The sequence below is a fragment of the Lissotriton vulgaris genome, chromosome 6 (genome assembly GCF_964263255.1).
Source record: "Lissotriton vulgaris chromosome 6, aLisVul1.2, whole genome shotgun sequence".
Taxonomy (NCBI): Eukaryota; Metazoa; Chordata; class Amphibia; order Caudata; family Salamandridae; genus Lissotriton; species Lissotriton vulgaris.
The window spans coordinates 686,963,962-686,987,345 of record NC_141694.1 but is presented as its reverse complement, the minus strand read 5'-3'; the positions used below and the strand labels follow the sequence as shown (position 1 = coordinate 686,987,345).

Genomic DNA, 23,384 nt, shown 5'->3' with positions numbered 1-23,384 from the left:
TGATTGCACCTGTAGGAACTACCCATTACCAGGGTAACCATTATTCCTTTTCTTTTTCTCAGGTCATGCAATTTGCATAAACTTGAGCCAATCCGCTGTAGGCACATAGTAGCCTGTAGTTACATACACCTATATATATATATATTTTCACTTTTTGTTAAGAACACAAAAAACATTTTTTGACATTATAGTGAAACGTGAGTAAGGTGGGGAAGTTGTGCCCCCGTCCTGAAGAAGGAGCTTTGCCTCCGAAACATGTTGACGCACACCTGAGGTACTGTCCATATTCACGACAGGTTTACCTCGCACTTCACTTCTTTTAATAGTACCAGCTCGGGGTCATGAAAATTTTTTTTTTTTCAAGTACGCCCACGAGCCAGGTGCTTTTTAATTTTTTCACCTCAACCCACCACTCACATATAAAATATATCCAATCACATGCACCACATATAGTCAAAACTATAAGTGCTCCCGCGTAGTCGTAGGTCGCAGCACGCCGCATCCAGTTAAAAGGGTGCGAAGACCCCTATAATGAAGCATGACACCAAGGGGCCTTTTGGTGTGTAAGGAGTATTTTACAAAACACTAAGTGCTCCCATACCACTGTGGCGAACACTTCCCCAATACCCCTGTAGGATTCCTTTTGTTTATGCGAGTAAGTCTGTGGAGTAAGAATCCTTCTGTGTTACTCTACCTCCCCTCTCCTGTTGATTTATAAGTAATGTTGAATAAACATGTGCCTGTGTTTCCAGGTTGCCACGTTGTAATGTCCATAAGAGGAACTCAGGTGAACAGGGCAGTTGATGTGGACACACTTCCTATAGAATGAGCAGTTACATTTTCTTTTAAAGGTTGTCCAGCTTTGTTATGACAGTACACTATGGCTGCATAACCCCAACGAGCTATACTTCCCTTTAATAAACTGCCCTTTCATGGGAGGACCATTAATTACTAGTAGCTGATTAGACTTCTTTGTCTTGTGAAAACTGAAATGTAGACATCTCATGACATCCAGACATCTCATAATATCATAACATAGCTTTTTCTGCTTTCTTGGTATCCTTGAAGAACATTTTAAAAGCCTTTTAAAGGTGTATTTAAATGATATTCTGATGATACATTGACAGTAAGATGAGGATTTGTGCTTAAGAGGACTCTATTGTTGATAAATAGAAAATAGGGCTGTTTAATTGTAAATTATTGAATTTCAAGTACTCTTCTTGTGGACTTTAAGAACAAAACGACATCAACTTTCCTAGAGAGACATTTTAATTCTGCTCTGTGTATTGGTTCAAAGGGATTTCTCATAAGTTGGAAAAGTACTGTATTAAGTTGCTATCGGATATGCTGGTTGCTTCAATGTTGGAAAGGCCATAAATGGCTTTGAAGATATTCCTTAATGAATATATTGGACCAGGCATATGGCTGATCCTCTGTCTGCGGCCTGATTGAGATAAGGCCAATAAATAAGGTAACATTTGATGCAGAAGAAAATGGATGCAGGATGTGCTGACTGCAGCACAAACAAAAATGCTTCCATTTTGCTCCATAGCTTTTAATAGTAGACATTGAAATTTAAACAGGATTTATAGAGTGCCTGGTTACCCAAAGGCATCCCCACGCTATCGCCTGATTACACACTGAACTGTGCCCCATTCATTTGGGGAAAAGTAAGGTTTTAATCTGTCTCCTTATGGTGAGGTAGTTAGGTTGGATAAAAGGTCTACAGTCATCAGTAATGTCTACGATGCAGATTTCATTATATTCAGGAGGCAAGTCGACAAATCCAATGACTCTCGGTTCGGGTGCAAGATTTCACCTTAATTTCGATGTAGAAGATTCGGCAGAGGAGGAAGCACAATTGGATGCTGTGCTGCATGGAGAAGTAGTTCTATGAACCAATGCTGTCTCAGCCACCCTGGGGTGATAAGGATTAGACGGAACAGTTTTCTCTCTCTTCATTTTGTTTAACAAACTTAGTATCAGGGGAAGTGGAGCCAAAGTGTAGGCAAGGTCCTGACCATTGTATCGAAAACGCATTACTTCACAACCCAAAAAGAGCCTACCTTTTGATTTATTATCAGCTTTTTCAGATGTCGTCAACTGCAAACAAATCCAGATTTGGTTTGCCCCATCGATGAAAGATTTTGTTCAATTGAGTATGGTTTAACTCTAACTTGTGTCGTTCTTTCGAGGTCCTGCCGACAGTTGCAGGACAAGGATTGTTCACTCCTGGGAGAGACTGAACTGTTAATTGGATGTGGTGTTGAATGGCCAAATCCGATATCCTTTGCATTTCTTCGTAGACGGGAGGAGATTATACTCCTCCCTGTTTGTTTACATTACACATGGACATTGTATTACAATTGTATCAGTACTGAACTTACTGTGATATTTGGGAAGAAGGACTGTAGCCCCAATGTGGTTACCCTTTAATCTAGGATATTGCTTTGTAGAAGGGCTTTGTTCACATAGGTGACAATTGTTTAGTAGACACAATGTTTAAGCTTAAGCGGTCAGTCAGTCTATTGATTCGTCCTGGGAAGAATTTCATATCTATTTACACCCATTCAAGGCAAATTATTGGCTAGGAGAAGCAGGAAAGCTAATGCAAATTAGCCTTCAGGACATTTAGGTAGGAAAAGGTAACTTTTTAAAGGTATTTTCCCTTAATTTTTATTAAACATTCTCCTCCATCCTTGAATTAGATTTTTAATAATACATAATATATTGGTTCAATAATTTTTCTATCTCCTGCCATTCCCGAGATATGGTTTTAGTATTTTATTCTGGACTCTGGTTTTCTACAAAGGACCGCTAGGCCTGCCATAGTGAAAATAGCTTTTAGTTACAAGTCACTTTAAGGACATATTAACATTACATTTCTGAATGTCCTAATTTTAAATACCATGCACCATCTCTTGTGGGCTACGGGCCAACATATGATTGACTTATTAATATTTAAAAGGAAAGTTCTGACATGTCAAAAGGGTTTATTTTGACAGATCAAATTGCAATTTTTACACTTCTACAGTTGACCAGAAGCCATGTATGCACTGCCACTGTAGTGGAAGGCACAAAAAGTGTTGCAGTCCATTAGTGGTATTTATTTCTAAGCCCAAAGTACACGTTGCACTTTTTTCTAGAGACTTACAGGCAAGTTAAATATACCAACTAGGAGTATATCAATTCAACTGTTTTAAAACAGGGAACAAAGGTACTTAACTACTGGTTAGGAAGAATAAAGTGCACATAGTTCTAAAGTCAGCAAAATACAGGGTACACACAATAAACGGGGTGGCCATGCAGAGAAAGAGGATTTTCTAAAACAAGGATCTGTGCGGATGCCGGCTCAGCCACCTCACCATCTGCCATTTTAGAAGTATTCAGGCAATCTTATGACCATCTGTACACTTAGCAACTACACCACTCTATGTGTGAAATAGCTGAAAACTTGTAGGACACCGCGCCTGCCTGAACTGAGGGAGATATGCTGGAGATTCTCACTAGAGTCTTGCGATCGAAGATGTCAAAAGTGCTAAATCCAACCTCGCTAATGGTAAAGCCCCAGGTGTGATGGCCTCCTTGTGGGGTTTTAAATAGAATTCTCTGATATCCTGGCCCCTAGGTTGATGGATACTTCTAATGCAGCTATTACCACAGCAAAATTCAGTTTGCATTTACTGGTGGTTGTGCTCCATTGGACTCATAATAATTTGGCACCAGTGACCATCCTATTAGTCTCCAAAATGGTCGGTCATACAGGAGGTATTAAGGCCTGTGCAACTATTTCTTGAAGTTGATAAATCTTTTATATGTAATAATATACAGTATCTATTCTTGGAGGAACGCATCTATGATGCCCAATACCACGCTTAAAATGTTGTTGGCTGTTTAGCATCTTGTGTGCTTCCTCTGTGATTATCTATGTTTGGAGTAGTACCCGTCTGATATATCTCTACACTGACAACATTGTGCTATATGTGAAAAACCCAGAGTACAATATGGCTTCCAATATTAGAGATGTTATTAAATTTAGCATATATTCAGGTTTGTAAATTAATTGGGATAAGTTAGAAATATTCCCATTCATGGACAATAACACTGTTTTCGAGAGAAAGTATCTACCCAGATGGATTGTAGATGGGGGAATATATTTGGGTATTCATGTCATTGAGCTGATCAGGCATAAGTTTACAGGTTTCTTGGAGAGCTTAAAAGCTCGAGTCAAATGAATACAGATGGATGTAGATGCTGGGGTGGATCTCTCTATTCAAAATGTAGATGATACTAAGGTGTTTGTATTTTTTTCAATAACATTCCAGTTAACATTCCGTGCGAATTTTTCTGACAGCTTAGGCAGTGCTACTGAGACTGATTTGGGGAGGTGGACGGTTGCATATTAAATGCAAGGTTTTTACGCAACTAATAAAGAGGGGGAATTTTCAGTGCCTGGTACATTTCTGTATTAGGGCATTTCTATACTACTTACTTCTATTCTACTTAGTTGCTCGTGCACACTATTGTTATATTCTGGTTTGGAATGCAGGCATCTCTTGCACATGTGGGGATAGAGATGGCAAGGACTCAGCATTATTATTATATTCCTCATTCATGAGACTGCATCAAGACATTTTTTAGCAGAGGTGGCATTGTTCTGCTCCGCTTCAGCACCGTCAATGCCATCCATGCCGGAATGAAATGTGCAGTGCCTATACAGGCACCACCACAATGGGGATGGCGCCGCCGTGGGGACTGCCACTGGAGCAGGTGACGAGGAAGTTCTTGGTCTTGCCGCAGGCTCTGCTCTGGCTCTAACACGGGATCCATGGGGCCCGAATGGTGCAGAGGGCGAACCCGCCAGTGAGCATCTAGTGGAGGCCCCTCGCGAGCCAGTGGGTTCTGAAAGTGCTCGAGGGGTTGGGCTGCTCAAATATGAGGTGCATGGCCTCATAAAATTATTTAAGCAGGGCGGGAGTTGCTCCGGCTCTGAGAAAGTCAGGGAAGCGCAGAGTGGACCCTAATTCAGACTCAGACGAAGAGTGAGGCTTGAACTGCTAATGCTCCTGCTCCTCATTAAAAGACTTTAACGAATACAGCTAGGTCGAAGATGTCTTCGACTTCTTATGATTGTGGGACTTACCTGATGACTTTGTGCGGAACGACTATAGCGTGGTGCGAATCTGGGAACAGTCTTGGGACCTTCATCGTGACCTGGGTCTTGAGCATCGTGGGTTTCATCGGGCACCGATGATCTTGAGGGAATCGCTCCCTCAGCACCTTCGGGTGCATGACACGACAGTCCTTGTGTGTCTTGGAGTCGTGGTTCCTCTTCAAGCACCACAAACAAACCAAGTGTGGGTCCATAACAAAAATCTGCCTGCCTGTGACAGGCACCGCATAGTTTGAAACAAGCTGGTTTCCTTGGAAACATCCTGTCACACCAGGAAAGAAAATATCTCAAAAAGGGTTTGACAAACGTTGAGAAAAAAGTCAGTCAAAAAAATGACTGAGGGTAGCTGTTAGACTTGCCATCCTTGGAGTGGTTTCCCCTGACTTTTTGCCTCTACCTTCTGCATTTCTGACTGTGTGCTGGATCTTATTATTGCTGGCTTAGATGCTTTGGGCACTTAGTCACTGCTGATCAGCAAATGTTCCCTGTGTAAATTGTGATTACGATTGGTTATCCATGATTGGTATATTTGATTTACTGGTGAGTCCCTAGTAAAGTGCACTCTGTATGCACAGGGCCTGTAAATAAAATGCTACTAGCGGGCGTGCAGCACTGATTGTGCCACCCATACCAGTAGCCTTTCAAATGTGTCTCAGACCTGCCACTGCAGTGTCTGTGCATACAGTTTTGACTGCCATGTCGACCTGGCAAATGCACCCACTTGCCAGACCCTAACCTTCCCTTTTCTTACATGGACGTCACTAAAGGTAGGGCCAAGGCTACCCCATGGACAGGGTGCTGTGTATGTGAAAGGTAGGACATGTAGTGATGTGTTTTACAAATCCTGATAGTGAAATACTGTGTAGTTCGTTTTTCATTATTACATGGAATAGCTCATCCATAGGCTATCATTGGAGCTGTCACGTAACATTTTATAAGTGTAGCTTTCAATTAGGAACACCTAGAGATTTGGCATTTGGGATCTCTGAACTCATAATTTAATAATACACCTTTTTAGTAAAGGTGGTTTTTAAATTGTGTGTTTGAAAATGCCACTTTTAGAAAGTGGCCATTTTCTTGTTTAACCATCCTGTGTGGCTCTCCCTGTTTGTGTATTCACCGTCTGGTTTTGGAGTGACAAGAGCTGGGGATGTACATTCCCTCTAGACAGTCACAAGGGGGGTTGAGGTCTGTCCTGCCTTTCCTGGGTGACTCAGTGCCAGGCAGAATAGACCTTTCTGCATTTAGAGTGGTGGAAGGACTTTTCGCTAACAACTGAATAGGCTGTGTCTGCTCTGCACAATCCTGTCTCCACCTCCGGGAGTGAAGCTCGACCAGGGAGGATGGAACAGTTTTTTACTGAGCTCAGAGACTCTTAAAACAAAGACAACAAAGAGAAAATGGGGCCTAAGTAGTAGACCTAAAACCCCAGAACTTTAGATTACTTATGGACTAGGAGGACCCTGCCCAGAAGAAGAGCTGGAGAGCTGTCAGGCGGAGTACTACCCCTTTCCTGTGTGTTGCTTTGCTGGGTTGGCCTGTAGGTGCTGCTTCTGTCTGTGGGCAGTGGAAAGGATTGGACTTTTGCCTTGCTGTGGTATCTTGCTTAAGAAGATTCTCCAAGGGCTTCAAGGAGTGCTTGCTCCCTGTTCTGAAGTCTCAGGGACAGAAAGACTTCACCTGCAACTTGCTAAACAGCCCCTGGACTCCTCTGCTGGACTCCTGATTGCTACAGGGTGCCCATTCCAATTACAGGGCCCTTGGATTCGTGGGGTTGCTGCTGCTGCGCCTCAGGAAAAATAACACAGACGCTGTGAGTGGCGTCACGACCTGCACTGAGACCGTGGGCACCGCTCATGGAGAGCACGACGCACTGCCCTGCCTACACCGCAGCTCTGACACCCACAAGTTATCCATCTCCCCGACACCAGCGCTAACACTGATGCCTGTTGCTGCCAGCGCATACAACTCATCATTGCGGAGCCGATAACCGATGTGGGTGAACTTCTGAACTCATTGACACTGCACTGCTGAACGGTACTGACGGCTCACCACCTCACCTTCCCTGCCAGCCCAGACTCGACGCCTCGATTCCCCTGTGGCAGTAAGGAGTCGGCATTGCCTTTGTCCATCTACACCTCGCCTCCGTGATGCTGTGCACCACCCGTTGATTTTGTTTTGTTACGTGGGGGTTTTGAGACTCTGTTGCCGACCCGTGAATCCTTACGGTCGGAGACGTGCTAGGGATTTGGGCGTGTCACGATTTCGTAATAGCCCATTTGCAGCTATATGTTTCTACAACCGTTATTTTTTACATAATTGTCTAAAAGTGATATCTTGATATATGTACGCTGGAATTGTGTTGCTTTGGTCTTGTTTGGTTTAGTTAAAGATACTTAATTTTTCTAAACTGGTGTGGTGTCCATTTGTAGCGTTCTCACTGTGTTACTGTGTGTGTTATTTACAAATACTTTACACATTGCCTCTGAGATAAGCCCATCTGCTTGTGCTAAACTACCAAGGGGGTGAGCAGGTGTTATCTAGGGGTGTAACTCCTTTATCCTCACTAGAAGTAAGGGTCCCTACTTGGACAGGGTACAAACCACTGCCAACTAGAGACCCCAATTTCTAACCATTTCTCTTCATGGATCAGAGCTATCTGTTGCAGAAAGGAAATAACTGTCAGCACGCTGCATGGCACCTATATAGGTACCGCACACATAATTTTCTGTGCAGACGGCGCTGACGTGAAGCCGAACAATGCCACCTACTGCCACATACAGGTACTTCTCAAAAACTTAAGGATCCAGTCTGACGCTTCAGGAATATTCTAAGATTAGGAATTTGCGCCTAGGGGTCTCGATCAGATATGATACGTAGCGGAGACAGAAGGAAAACAATCTCCTTTCATGTATGCTGAACTGATGTAAACTGGGAAAGTGCAGGAATACATGGCTAAACAAGTGTGGGAGATCTGTCACACAATATTCCCATAAATGTTGGAAATACTGTTGTGCCCTGGTTAAAAATACACAATTTCATCATAGGCAGTTTTTTAAAGTTTCTCCGCTGTTTATATTACACCTTGGAGATTATAGCTAAATTTGTCCATGGGGGTGTGGCGATATACAAAAAATACAAACTGACAAATGCAGCTTTTCTTCATATTTTGTGTGTTGCCCTCCACTGCTCAACTACTAGACTGAACTATTTACCTCTCTAAGTGTCATTGTGGGGGTCACAATAGTTCCATCTTCTTAGCTGGCTCTCTTGGAGCTACAGGGGATATCCTCTCCGCATCAGTGCTGAAAAAAACGATGCATGTGCAGTTCGGACGGCCTCCGGCTGTCCTCTGTACACGGCCACTGTGACGTTGGACGGCCGGGGGCTGTCCGACGCATCGAAGAGGATATACCCAAAAAAAGTCCAGGCTTGTGTGTATGCCTATGCTTGCTGCCAAGAGATGAGCGGCGATGCACAGGATGAGCACTAACCTACCGAAAGAGGCAATGTGGCTGCAAAATATGATATACCGTAATGACTTGATAGATACTAACATCACTGCTATGCACCCTATGGCTTGTCCTTGAGATTTCTAGGAACCACTCTGTTTTTCTTTTTTTTTTACAATAGTCAGTTAGTCAAAAAATGTTGTTTATAGGAGCAACAAGCTCGTTAAACATTAATACACAAGGCATAGCCCTGGTTACAAACAGATAAAACCAAGTTGCATTTAACATTCATAAAGTACAATATATACCACAGCATCCAAACAGACAATCAAAATACAGAATCTAAGAAAAAAATGTTTTACATTTTTTGACACTCAATGTGCACAATGAAAGTACAAATTATTTTAAAACCATTTGAAATATTGTCACAGCACAAGTTACATCCAAAGAATGCATTTGAAATAGAAAGCTCCATGCATCAAATTTGGACAATGACAGTCCAATAAAACGTATTCTGCAACCCGCAACCGCACATCCCTTCCTCATTTGAAGGAAGATATTCTTAAATGGTGAGCAGCATGGGGGTGGAATCCTATTCTAAATTTAAAAATCACACTGCGCATCTGTAGGTTTACAAGTTCATGCTGATTTGGAAAGGAAGCATTTAATTCCTGGGATTAACATAAATCGAATGCAGGTGCCTTGATCAAGCAAGGCCTGACCCTGGTGGAACCAGGTACAACAGTCCTGTTTGGTACCCCCTCCAATGACCTCTTTCAAAACGAATTTCCTCACTACCACTCTCGAATAGTGTCCCTCGTCTCTCCATAGCCCCTCTCTGACATGTATTTCATGGTTTTGAGAGCGCTACTCGTAGTTCACTCACACTCAGTTCTGTGATCTGCATGGTACACGTTCTTTGCAGTAGGCACATTAACCCTCTCCGCTACTTTATTATTTTTTTTGTTTAAATTTGTTTATTAAGATTTTCACATTTCCTGGTACAAGTTGGTATTGCATCATTGTCATGTCACAACATACATTTATAAGCATTCGGTTAGAAGTATTTTCCTCAATGTATTTAGTGGTCTCATCATACAGCAATACAATTTGGATAAGGTAGCTTACATCTGCCTGGGAGTCATCTTCCAGTTTGGCTCAACATATTTTGTTATTTCACGTGATGTCTTGTTGGGGTTGTATCCCGGGGTTGTGGGTTGGTGTTTCGCCCTCACCTCTACCTTTGTAAGTCATCCCAGTCAGGATTCGGAAATGTATTTCTTGCCAAATAGTTTTGGTTTAAAAAATGCCAAAAGGGGGAAAAACAAACCTATGAACCATGGGGGGAAACCGGGTGTAAGGGGGAAATGGGAGCAATCAGAGTGTGCGCTGTAGTGTGCAGCTATAATGTCACGCTACGGTATCGTCACGTGTGCAGGAGGATGATGGGGGGCATACTATGGGATCATCTAGAGGAGCATCTGATCCTTCTTGAAGATAGAGGTAGGTGTTGGGATTGGAGTTGTGAGGCCTCAGGTGTTGCTGCCGTTGTCGTCTCCTGTGTAAATTGAAATAGCAAGTGTGCCCATTCCATGGAGATGGGGTGTTTCCGTGTTCCTTTCACCTCCTCGTCTCTAAGTACCTCCTCTTCTGCTGCGCCCCACTTTTTCCTAGCACCTATCCATGCCTCTGTTGGGGGTCCTGCTGGGGCTCGCCAATGCATGGCTATTCCCTTCGCTAGTAGAAGTGCCAGGGACGCAAAACGCCACTGTAATTTGTCGGTTTTCTTTTTGCGACAAACTCCCAAGGCGCATGCTTCCCATGTAGAGATGTTCGGGAGATTTACCGTCGCTTGGAGTGACTGGTGTATCTTGTCCCAATACTGTCGGATTATAGGGCAATCCCAGAACATATGCTTAAAGTCCGCGTTCTGGGTTTGGCAGCGGGGGCAAGCGAAATGTGTGTCCGGGTAAAAACGGTGTAACCCTCTCCGCTACTTTATGATGAGTCAAAACTGCCACTAGACAAAACTCCATCTCTCTCCAGGAGGAACATTAATCAACAAAGCTATCTTGACATGTTTATTGTTGCCTGAAAACTGTTCCCTGAGAGACGCTACTCCTGACTGAGACTTATTTAATGCTGATTGCAGCACAAGGGAAACTCTTTTGATTTCTGGGTGACCAGTGCCTCTCCCTCTTGCCTGATCTTAGCACAAGGTTGTTATCCTAGTATAACAGGGTGACCAGTGCCCTTTATCAGTACACTAGGGTGACCAGTGCCCTACATTAACTTACCTGTTGCTTGAAGCTGGACTCCAATAATGCAGATTGGGGCATTAGTGACACTTCTTTAATTTCCGGGGTGACCAGAGCCCCTCCCTCTTGCCTGATCTTAGCACAAGGTTTCTATACTTATATAATAGGGTGACTAGTGCCCTATATCTATACGCTAGGGTGACCAGTGCCCTATATTAACATACCTGATTTCTGGCGCTTGGAGACAAGACATCATATTGCACACTACCCCTGACAGTTTCCTTGCCAGAGTCTGCCTGACCCACAACAAGGTCACTAATCCTTGATCATCCACAGCATGACTGTAAATTCTAAAACCTTAGGCCAAATGTAAATGCCCTGGTCCCCAGAATCCCTTGTCCTGAAGAGACAATGTAACACGAAAGGGTCGAAACGTCGTCGACTGCAAACAAGGGAGAGTCCTAGAACATTAGAAAAAATTCCTATTAAGTGGATTGATAATTGATTCCATAATGGACCTCCCTGTTTATTCCAATAACTAACTGCTTCTTTTTATTAGTCACTATATAATATGTAACTGTTGCTTTTGGTCAGTACCCTGGGGCACAAAAGTCGTCACTTGGGTCACTTTTTTCTTATATATAGTGTGAATACATAGTAATTGTTTTACTCTTTTTTCATATGAATGTTGTTTGCTAAATAAAAGTTACGCCCACGTTCGGCTGGAGTGGGCTTCAGAGAAATTAATTTGTTTGTGGGCTTCAATTTTCAAAACTTTGATTGATTCTATATTGATCCAATATAATAACAGCGTTAGAAGGACACATTTCTAACTACAAAAATTGGTATAAAGGAAGTAGCACACTTTGCTTTATCTTCACATCTGAAATGAATTCCTTGTGAACATTGTTGGCTGACTAAAAACTGTTGGAGGCACTAGGAACTTGGCAGCACGTGTTTTTCACCCATGAGGTATTATTAAACACACCGCCCCCCTCCCCTGTCTCCATCCCGGAGGTCAGCGCCAGGTGCAGCTGCACCGGTCACACCGCCCTAATGCCGCCATGGCCTTGACTGTACGTACTGGAGGTCCCTTTCACTTGAAACCGTCTGACCCAGCTCACTCCTTTTTTTCTTTGTTTTAGGAAGGGCTTCAGCCACATCAAAATGACTAATTCTCAGATCGGCTGTCATACATAGAACATAAGAGAATAGCTACCTTTTACACACAACTAAGCTCACTTTTAATGGTTTCGTCTTTGCAAAAAGTGGCAATTTTCAGCTTCTCTGAAGTTACCATCTTACTACAAAAGGCAAGGGGAGCGTACCAATAAGTTGGAAAATCAGGATTGAAGCATAGTTTCCGGTCATATGGCTTAAGTCATGACACCTTTTGGTAGGGATAGTGTTTTTTTTTTTACAATAGGAGTCAGCGTCTGGGTCTCAGGTTTGCAGTGTGGTACATATCGTATGGGGGTATGTAAACTCTGGATACAGACCTTGTACGCCAATGTACGAATAACAGCAGTGATAGCATGCAGCTAACACATCATATGCTATATGCATTTTTTCTGCTCGTTGCATGATGATTATGCTTGATCTATGCTTTCTAATGTCATGATTTGTTGTATTAAAATGTAAATCAAATGTTTTAAAAAAGCAGGTTTGACCTTCTATTTTCTGATACAGCTCATGCTGCAAACCCACTGAATAGGACCAAATGTTGTGGATTCCCTATCCTCAGCGTACCAGTTTCCAATAATTAAGCACTGCAAATTGAATGGGAAACCAATAAGGCCACGTAAAAAAAATCCTGGCAAATCATGCAAGTCATGCCATAGATAAGAAGAATTTCTGAAATGAAAAAAAAATGCGACAGGGACGGGGGGGGGGGGGGGGGACGGGACTGTTAATCATGAAGAAAGTAGGGATAGGAACTGAAGACAAGTAGGGCCCACAGTATTGGACTATCAAATGGAATGCGCTCAGCGTTCTTTATCTTATCTTTTCGAGACATCAACAGCCTTTTGTTCTCAAATTTGGCAAGCCGAGCTCAGAGCTGAATCTTGGCATCGAGAATCTATCAGAGAACGGAGAACAACTGGTTACGCCAGAAAAGCTGTTAAGTGTTTTTTGATTCATAGAGATGAAATGATTAGGGGCTTTTTTTATTATGAGGGTTCATACTTTATAGTAAGTTTTATGTACTGTGGAAAACAAAAAAAAGCAAGTGCCATTTTACCTTGAAGTTAGAAAACGAAATGTGTTATTGGCTGTGGCTTTGTTTTCTTTCAGCAGAGACCAAATAAAAATGCTATACATTTTTTAAATATTTGAAGAGGCTTGTCTTGACATTTTCCCAACAAAATCTTGACAAAGAGTTTACTCGATCCACGTAGTATTTCTAAAGATTAACATCCTATAATGATAGATAAAAATATATCGGAAATCCCTTGAATAAAGATTTGGCAGGGAGCAGCAAAATCTTTTATTATATTATGATATCTATTATATAAAGAGAACGCCTATGAAGTTATGTTCAGATGGTACTTGACCCACTGGCGGCTGGTGTCAGGGCAGAGTAGGGGAGGGGGGATGACGCACTACCCGGGGGGAATTTTCTTTTTTAGGACCTACCTTCAGCCAGCCGCATTGCGGTCTTCTGTTCCTCTGCAGACAGGCTTTTAGAATTCCCTATGGCCAATCCTGATGCTGCTCTCAGTAGCATGGGAGCAGTGACAGGATTGGCCTCAGCAATCTCGATTAGTGCTCCCAGAGAGACTGGGAGCCTTTGCCTGCTGTCTCCAACCTGGCAAAACAGCAGCTCGGGTTGGAGACACCTTCAGTGCGCATGTCGGTATAGCCGTCATGAGACAGGCGGCCAAAACCACACGCGTACTGAAGGCTGTGCTTACCACTCCCCCCTCAGTGACTGGTATCCCCCCGGCCTGACCCCAAGACTCTGCACCGTTAGAGAAAAAATAAAACGATAATAAAACGAGTTTCAAACCCATTTTATTAATGTTTCATTTTTCGTGATTTAGAAGGTGCTGGCGGGTGGGGGGCATAGCGAGAAGCTGCACTGACATGACCCCAATACACTTAAAACTCAGAGGGAGGCTCAGATGGGTGCTGAACACTCAGTGAACATGCATTCATATGTGATGGGATTGTAAAGCTGTGAAAGGCATTTAGGAACAGGGCCTGACCGAAAAAAAAAGACTTAAAAGGGTTGAACTGAGACTAGAACATTTGGCTGGGCTATTGCAAGACGTAGACTAGGTGGGACTATAGCCTCTTACCTCCTGTACATATAAACCCATTTCACAGATTCTACTAGTAGCCAAGAAAACCACTGCCCAAAAATTGAAAGCATTGGACCCATCCACATTGAGCTGGTGATTGACTAAAGTCTGGGATAAGTTACAGAGATATTAAATGAGAGAATGTCATAATCTGAAAGAATATGGCAACCTTTCAAACATATGCGAAAAGATAATTTTAGACAACAGAACACGGCCATCCGCCAAATTTGATCCGTCAAGCCGGTGTGATCATATTACCACAGAGAACCAGGGAACAACGATCAATTGATTGAGGGACAAATGACGCAAGACCTTTAATGCATCCAATTCGAAATCAGGATGGTTGGATAATGGTAGTGTTGAAAAAATATAAGGGGACGGAGGCTGCAATGTGACCTCCCAACTAATGTCCTCGCTCTTATACCATACAGTTTTGGTAGAGCCTTGATGCATTTGATTACTAGTGCTTAATGCAGGCTGCGAAGTTCAAATCCATTAATAAAAATTACCTGTTACTCTCAAGTAAATTTTTTAAAAATAAAGTTGTTAAAAATCTTATAATGTGAAAATGTTAGAGAATGTAATCAGTTACGCTAAGCAGACACTGGTATGTCTGAGATAAGTAGAGATTAGTCTGACAAATAAGGTGAAGAATGTTGAATACTTACCGGCTATTTTAAAACCAAATAATAAAGCAATACAGCAATATTTTAGACATGTATTCGTGGGTAAATAATGCCTAGACGAATGCACATTTCATAACTTATCTATGCAGACTTCTTGCTATAAGTTTGCAGCCCGAGGGCTATATACACACAACAGGGGCCATCTTATGGCTATGGCATACTGTCCCACTCTATGCCAGGCGCAGACTAGGGGCCTGGAAGTTGCACACGGATCTCTGCAGCAGGCACATTAACCCGCTAAACTATCCTACCATTATCGTGAGAATATGCTACTATAACAGGAGACAAGCTCAGATGCAGCGGTGTAGACTTGCTTTGTGGGAACCTAGACTGGTATGCTATTAGGAAAAAATGCATTGAATCAGTCCTCTATGGTTTGCAAAAAAAAAAATACAAAAAAATGAATGTCTCCCATGCAGTTGTTTCAGCCGCCCACTGGAGAGCTGTGTGGGACATAAACAGAGAATTCGCTTACCTCCCTCTCATCCATATTCAGCCACTGCTTTGGATCATCCTCGGTGGCTAAGAACGCAATCAGTTCCAAGGCAGTGAGTCGAGTTTGACGTCTGGAGGATACGAAGATAAGCACCGGCTTGGCGGGAGAATGGCTCCGAATCGCTGAGGAAACAGAATCGCAAGCGCCTCGTTAGAATATATTTAGTGTCGCACAAGCAGGATCTCTTTTCGCTCGGTTCAAGAAAGCAAAACATTTTCAGAGGCAATGTCAACATAAGGCGACACAGCACAGGCCGCTTGTCCATTATTTCACTATGCCAGTCCTGAAAAGAAATGCACTTTGGGAGGTGGCCTCCCGCATGGATATCTGTGTCTAACACCAAGTCTGGAATGCACCAAAAGTCATCCTCAGCGGAAGGTTCGCCCAATGGTTATTATGGTCTGCTCCAGTATCATGTTTTTCCAGTGGGCACCATTTTCCATAAGTGCAGATGCTTTGCATACCCACAGTCACTCATTAAAAAGCTTGGTCAAAGACTACTGAACTCACTTTTTTTCTAGAGTGAAAAGCTATGGCGAGATATGTACGAAGACATAGTGTGTCAAGTTCTCAAAGATTGTGCATGATGAATTGTTGTCAGTCTCAACAGAGAATAGCACATGGTCCGAGAACCCTTTGGTCCTAATAAACATACATAACAAGCACTCGTAGAATTGTGACCAGTTACCTGTGCTATTTAGAAATAGTTTAAATGTAACATCAAGCATATTAATCAGCAAGGGTGCAATATTTGGGATAAGATGGGGCCATCACAGCTCAGTAATGCTGTAATACCTTAGGAGTGCCAGTCCTACCTAGCAGAACAGGAACATACCACCTTGTCACTAAGTTGGGTAAGTATTTCGTTGTCATAATCTATGGAGTTCATCGGGACCATGTTACCTCCTTTGCCAGCCTCCCTTATTGTTAGTTCTTTATTTTCACATAAGTCTCTTAAAGCTTGTCTCTCCCCCCATGTGAGGTTGTCTTTTCTGTGTCTTGTCCAATCTTGTTTATCCTCGTGTTTGTCCAGGTCTGCCAATACCAATTTGTGGAACAGATCAATGTTATTGCCTGATGTTAGTGTGGGTAACCATTTCGATTTCTCTTTTGAATTGCTGGATATACTATAGTCATTACTTATTCCAAGATCTCTCATGACCATTTCAGACGTAATTGCCTCATCATCACATTCACTCAGTGATAGCAGCAATTGTGTGTCCAGAATGTTTTGGATACTAGTTTCTCGATTCTTCAGAAACCCTGTGTGGGTCGGAATTAACACCGTATATACAGTAGGTGAACCCCCTTATATGTTGATTGTAGTCCAGAGCAGATGTTAATGAGGGTTTGATGAGATACTTACCTATGTTCTCATTTCATTCTACAGAAGTTATACGTTCACACACCATAGGTATTTGAGAAAGTATTTACTCTTCTTTAAACACTCTCTTTTGGTCTTATCAATTCAGTCACCATTTATAATTAAACTTGACACAAATTTATATAAGAAACGGCACTTTGACACCATCACATAACCACTCGCTCGTGCACGGGTGGATTTTCAATGGAGAACTCGGCACTTTATTTTCCCTCTCACTCGGGCTTAAGGTTTTCTTTTATCGCCAACCATGGGTTTTCCCGGATCTCTCCATCATATACTATATCTTTTCCTTATGTCTTTTGATTTTGATATGGGCCATAGCTCTATATGTAGTAAACAATTGACTTAGTTAAACATACCCTCTCATTTTGATGTAATTGTATAAAATGTAACATTATGTCATGTTGACTTATGAATGTTTGAAACAAGTAAATACAGCGGAATTTTGTATATTTGTCTTGTACAGCCTTGAGGAAGTCGCGGTTTTACACCCTTATGCGACGAAACGCGTTGGCTGTTGATGGAAAGAACTGATTAAAAGCGGGACAAAAGGAACCCCCTAACGAAGAATTTGGTTTATTGTGTAATGTGTTATTGAATCACTGTATATACTCATCACTAATAGGGAAACCGTGTTTACTTAAACGTGCGCTTGGGAGTAGAAATTGCATTGTGAGAAATTTTCATTAATCCTGTGGAGTTTGTGGTTCTCTATACCTTAAAGCACCGTGAACATTAATCTCAATCAACCTTAACTTAGTGCTAATCTTAACTAAGGCGCCTCAATCCCTATACGCATAACCACGTCGTTGTTTTACCATGACGGCCATCCAGTCTGGGGACCCATCAAAACCACTGCCCCACCTCACCTACTCCAGAGGACTGCAACCCAACCGCGCCATGTTCACACCCATTCTCAACGCCTCCACCTCTATCACAACCTTCCCAGACACTTGGAAGCAAGAACCTGCCTCCCCCCCCATTGCTGAAGGAACCCACTGCAGACCCTTCAATGGTCACTCACTACAGACAGATTTCCCTGCTACCATTCTGGTCTGTGAAAAGATCATCAATAGACACCTCACCGAATACCTAATTGACCACCAACCCCTCATCACCACTCTGGTTTCAGAACCAACTACATCACAGAAACGGTCCTATTCACTGCCATGGACGACATTCACATGACTCTGGATGTAGGAGACACCGTGACCCTCATGCTCCTTGACTTTAACACCATTTGACATGGCTCCCACCCTGCCCTCATCCAACGCCTAAACAACACTGGAATCCAAGGATATGCACTCTAATGATTCTGGAATGGAAGGCCGAGTCAGCCAGCCTGGTACAGTACAGCTTAGATGCCCGCAACCTAATCTGTGGAGTTCTGCAAAGATCCTACCTACACCCGACCCTCTTCAACACATAAATGATCACTCTAGCTAGGATCATTTGCTCTAACAACATCAAATTTCTCTCCTACGCCGACACCAAACTCATTACCTGCCTCATGGACAAGACACTCAGTACCGACATCAAGTTCAATGCCTGTATGACTGAAATTGCCGATTGGTTGAAGACCAACTGTCTGAAGCTGAACACCGACAAGACTGAGATTGTGAGCTTCGGATAGAGTATTTCACCATGAAATCCACCTGGCAGCCAACAGAGTTAGGACCGATTCCCATCCCACCACCCATGCCAAGAACTTTGAGATAGTGATCAACAGCAAACTCAACATGTTTGTCCAAGTCAATGCTCTCATTGCCTCGTGCTTCTATACCCTGAAGATGCTGAGAAATATTTTCAAATGGCTCCCAATCAGCGCCCAGAAAACCATCTTGAACGCCCTTTTAGCAAATATGCTGATTAACAGGAACACCTTCAATGCTGGTATAAAAATAAAACTCAACAGAAGGCTGTATAGCATTAAGAACTTGGCCGTCAGAATCATTCTTAATCTCCCATGACACCTTCAATTTTTTAGACTCCAACTTGCATACGCAAAGCAGATCCGGTGGTCAAGCCTGTTCCTACCTCACTAAAAGCATGGAACAACCGGCTGTTATGCACAAGAGCACACTTCTTGCATCTTGCACAAAGCTGAAGACGTAGCTTTTGGAATAGTCCTGCTGTGCCCTAGGTTGGGCTAGACTCACACCTAATCAGCATCAGGATACCCTCCTGGGTGATAGCACAGTCTACAAATCTGCATAACATAACATGGTACCGGCCTATCTTCTTAATCAATGCGGAGATCGAAATGAGGCATGGCTGCCTGCTTTTACAGGTTTTATTTTGCACTGGGGGAAGATCCCATAGCAATTTGGATAAGAAAGACAGTCTACAAGCATTCCACTGGGACAATGAATCAGAGGATTGAGTTGTCTTATACGCAGAATATATCCTACTTTTCCTTCATAACACAATGGAGTAGTAATCCTCTAATAGATATCTTGGATCTCCTTGTTGAGGCATCAGATCAGCTAGTATACTGGTATAAGTTAGCATTATTTCTGGTACTTGAGGGCAAACCTGTAGAAGAGTGGTTAACAAGGCTAAGACTGTTAATTAACAGTTTTAAATGTTTGGAGGAACACATTTCATGATATCTGACATTAAGCTGGGAACTTAACCTGGCATTTTGATTCCAAACTTGCAAAAAGACCACTGACGCTGGGATGCCCTTCCCATTCCCATTCCCATTCTTGGTCATTTCGATCTTTAAGATGATAGCCCTACCCAAACTCCTATGCATGATTCTGAATTATACCTATGAATTTCTAGAGCATTTAGTTTACATTATTAAAAGCCTATCCCAAACGTCAACAAGTATCCATGAATTTCATGAGAAAACAGCATTTAATTCACATACAGGGGTGTGATTTTTGTAGGTGATATAGGACTGTATTATTGGGCTTCACAAATCAGTATTATATATGAATGGCTTTTCAGGGACAGGGATGATCCAGCAATTTGTGGCAATTTGAATTGGTTTGTGGATCTACATTGCTGAAATTCTTATATGGTGTCCATCCAGTCCCTGACATCCTCCTGGGGCACCCACAAAGGTGGTTTTGAAGTGCTGGCAGAGGGCTTTGAGATGGACTGAACGCCAGAATAAGAAAACACGCAAGACCCTATTGTGGAATGGCTTAGCACTTAATCTAGTATCATAACTAGAGGGATTACACAAATGGTACCTCAGTGGTATCTCAAAGGTGAGAGGTGTGTAGGGTCCTAGTCATCTAAATACATTCAAAATGCTCTCTGGGGAGTTTGGTCTCTCAGTTTCTTATCTTTTTACAAGTATAATATGCTTTTGACCAATACGGAGCCAGATTCACATCCCCTACACAATTCAGCCCACTAGAGGGTAACATTACCATGGAAATACAGAAAAAACCTGATATATTACAAATCAACAGTTCCCTGACAATAAACACTCCAGACACATTTGCTTCTCTGTGGAGGAGATAGGATTGTATTAAGGTCTGTTGGTGCGTAAGGCGCAGTCTGAGGCTTGATTAGCTCCCTGTGAATGGACCATATTGGCATGCTTGCGCTTAAAATATCCCCTAAACCGAATACAGAGAATGAGCTTCCCCGCAGGTCCAATGTGAAGCTGATAACAAAGACAGGTACCATGCAATCTGGAATTGCCCGTGATCCACCATTACTGGCAGAGAATAGGATCAACATTGACACAGGTGCTGGGCTAGCCCACAGGCAATTCACCAAAATGTGCTTTTGGAGTTAAAGTTGCAATGGGACACTGTAATCCCGCGCCTCTCTCCTGAGGGATTTCCAATATGACGCCCAGGGCCGAACTGCAGGAATAGGATGTCAGCCCTCTAGAGCCTATGCAGGACGTGCCGCAGACACATCAAGAGGAGGGGAAAGGCGAGGAAGAGAAAAATGACGAGAAGCAAGAGACAGAGAAACGCGGAGTCGCGTGACGGAGGAATGGTGTAAGAAGATCAGCTGCGAGTCCCGGTGTGACGGAGGAGAGGTACCGGCCTTCCAGGAGACAAGACAGTCGCCCAAAGGGGCAAGGAGAAAACGCCATAGAAGAGGAAGCGGCAATGCAACAAGAAGTACCGCCTAGTGGCAATGCCAGAACGTCTAACCGACCGGAGAGGAGGAGAACGGTGAGACTCCCCCCGCCACGATTTCGGAGGGCCGTGGCTTCCGGCAAGTACCCTTTATTGGTTGCCTCACAACGGGATGGTGGCGGTCGGGGCACTAGCAGCTTGAACCTGAATGACACTGCTGGGGCTACTTTCTTCATGTTTAAACAGCACAGCCACGTTCATAGGTGAACGTGACGGCCTAGGCGTCTCTCATTAAGGAGCATACAAACCTGATTCCTGTTTGTTTTATTCCGAGGGTCGCACCCATACTTCTCCCTCTCCTCTGTACTGGCAGGACGACAGGAAGAACCAAAGGTGACTCCAGCACCAGTCCAAGACCCTAGAAAGAGAGAGGTCTATCCAGGTGGACATTGACTCAACTGGCATTAAAGAGACCCTACTGTTTTTTGTTTGTTGTTAAGTCCAGCGTCTACCCTATCCAGGACTCTCAATCCTCCCTTGTACTCTTTCCTTTCGACCAATAAACCTGTGACAGCCCCACTCCCGCCTAGGAGTCCTATATGACCACGTGACCACAACAGTTAACAATATTCTTACATTCTGATGGGACAGGGCTGTCTCTTCACTAAAAGGAGCATAGTCAGGAACTGAAAGTCAGAAAGAACCTCAACAAATAGGGAGTGGAAATGAGGATGTGTTAGACCTGACATACTTGGCGTGGTTTGCCCAGTCTTTTTGCTTCTGCCTCCTATATTTTTGACTGCATGCTGGACTTCATTTTTGCTGGTTCTTGAACTCTACGCACTTTACCACTGCTGATCAGTGCTAAAATGAAAGTGCTCCCCGTGTGAACTGTGTTTTTGATTGGTTATCCATGAATGAAATATTTGATTTACTGGTAAGTCCCTGTGTGTACCCAGGGCCTGTAAAATAAAATGCTACTAGTGGGCCTGCAGCACTGATTGTGCCACCCACATGAGTAACCCTGCAAACATGTCTCAGGCCTGCCACTGCAGTGCCTGTGATTGCAGTTTTAAACTGCCACGTCGATCTGATAAGTGCACCCATTTGCCAGGCCCAAACCTTCCCTTTTTCCATGTCAGGCACTCCTAAGGTAGGCCCAAGGTAGACCCATGGGCAGGGTGCAGTGTATGTGAAAAGTAGGACAAGTGCTGGTCTGTTTTACATGTCCTGGTAGTGAAATACTGTTAATTTCGTTTTTAACTAATTCAAGGGCTATCTCTCCCATAGGGTATCACTGGTGCTGCCTTCTAACACCATACAAGTGTAACTTTCAATTGGGAAGAGATAGATATTTGGAGTTTGGGTTCCCCGAACTCAGGATTTTAAAACAAATGTTTCTGTTAAAGTGTTTTTTAAATTGTATGTTTTAAAATTCCACTTTTTAGAAAGTGGTAATTTTCCTGCTTTATTATTCCGTGCCTCTGCCTGCGGAATCCAAGTCTGGTTTAGACTGCCAGTTGGGCTCTTTGTGCACTCTAGACAGTCATACAAAGGGAGCTCAGGTGTGCCCTGCATATCCTGATGGCCCATCACCAGGCTGATGGGCCTTCCTGAGCTAGAATGGTGGGATGAGTTATCACATACACGCGAATAGGGCTGTGCCTATCCTCACACACATATGTCTCCACCCCTCCCTGTAGTGTGTCTGGAGCCAGGTCAGGGCAAGGCAGGATCTGTGCACTACAAAGACTATCCTTTGAAGTACGAGTACTGCTAAGGCAGAGTGGCTGTTTTTCTCGCTGCAAGCTTGCTGGCGGTTGAAAAACCCATTGATTACCGCGGCATGGCCAAAGTATTGAAGCAGCACCTACTGTGCAGCCCGTAAAGCGCTGTAGGCCGAGACCTGAGCACTGTGTCTCCAATGTCTGAGACACCTTCTCTGACTCTGACGCAGGTCCTGCTGTGCGCCTGAAGATTTGGTGAATCACCTGCTCACAGTTGGGAAAATTGACGCAGCGCCTGTATGGCCCCAGGTGCATCTGGATTTTCCAAACAACTCACCTGTGCACCAAGTCTGCATCAACGTTGGGCCTCAGTATGGAACCGGGGCCCCGTGTCTGGTGCAACAATGCATCACCTTCCCTCGCAGTAAGAAACCGACGTATCACCTCCCCTTGCAGTAAGAAATTGATTCATCACCTCCTTTCACATTAAGGAACCAACGCATCACCTCCCCTGCCTTGTTGTAGGGAACTGACGCATCACCTTCCCTGGGAGCAAGGAACCGACGCATCACCTTTCCTAAGTTTAAGGAACCAACGCATTGCTTTGCCTTTTTGGCACCTCACGCATAAATAGTTTTCTAGGTCAGAACTATTTTAAACCTGTTAAAAGTGATATCTTGCTTATGTATGTTGGAGTTTGTTGTTTTGGTCTTGTTTTATTTAGATAAAGATTGGTATTTTTCTAAACTGGTGTGGTGTCCATTTGTAGTGTTTTCACTGTGTTACTGTATATTGTACAGATGTTTTACACATTGCTTCTGAGATAAGACTGACTGCTCGTGCCAAGC

At 43.3% G+C, this 23,384-nt stretch overlaps 1 protein-coding gene across 1 annotated transcript in view; it reads right to left on the bottom strand.

Annotated features, from left to right (window-relative positions):
• ASCC3 (activating signal cointegrator 1 complex subunit 3) overlaps window positions 1-23,384 on the bottom strand; it is a 2,217,780-nt gene that overhangs the window by 426,536 nt on the left and 1,767,860 nt on the right. Inside the window, exon 30 of the mRNA XM_086926668.1 lies at window positions 15,350-15,492. Coding sequence (XP_086782794.1) covers window positions 15,350-15,492 — 143 coding nt within the window. The remainder of the gene's footprint in view (window positions 1-15,349; window positions 15,493-23,384) is intronic.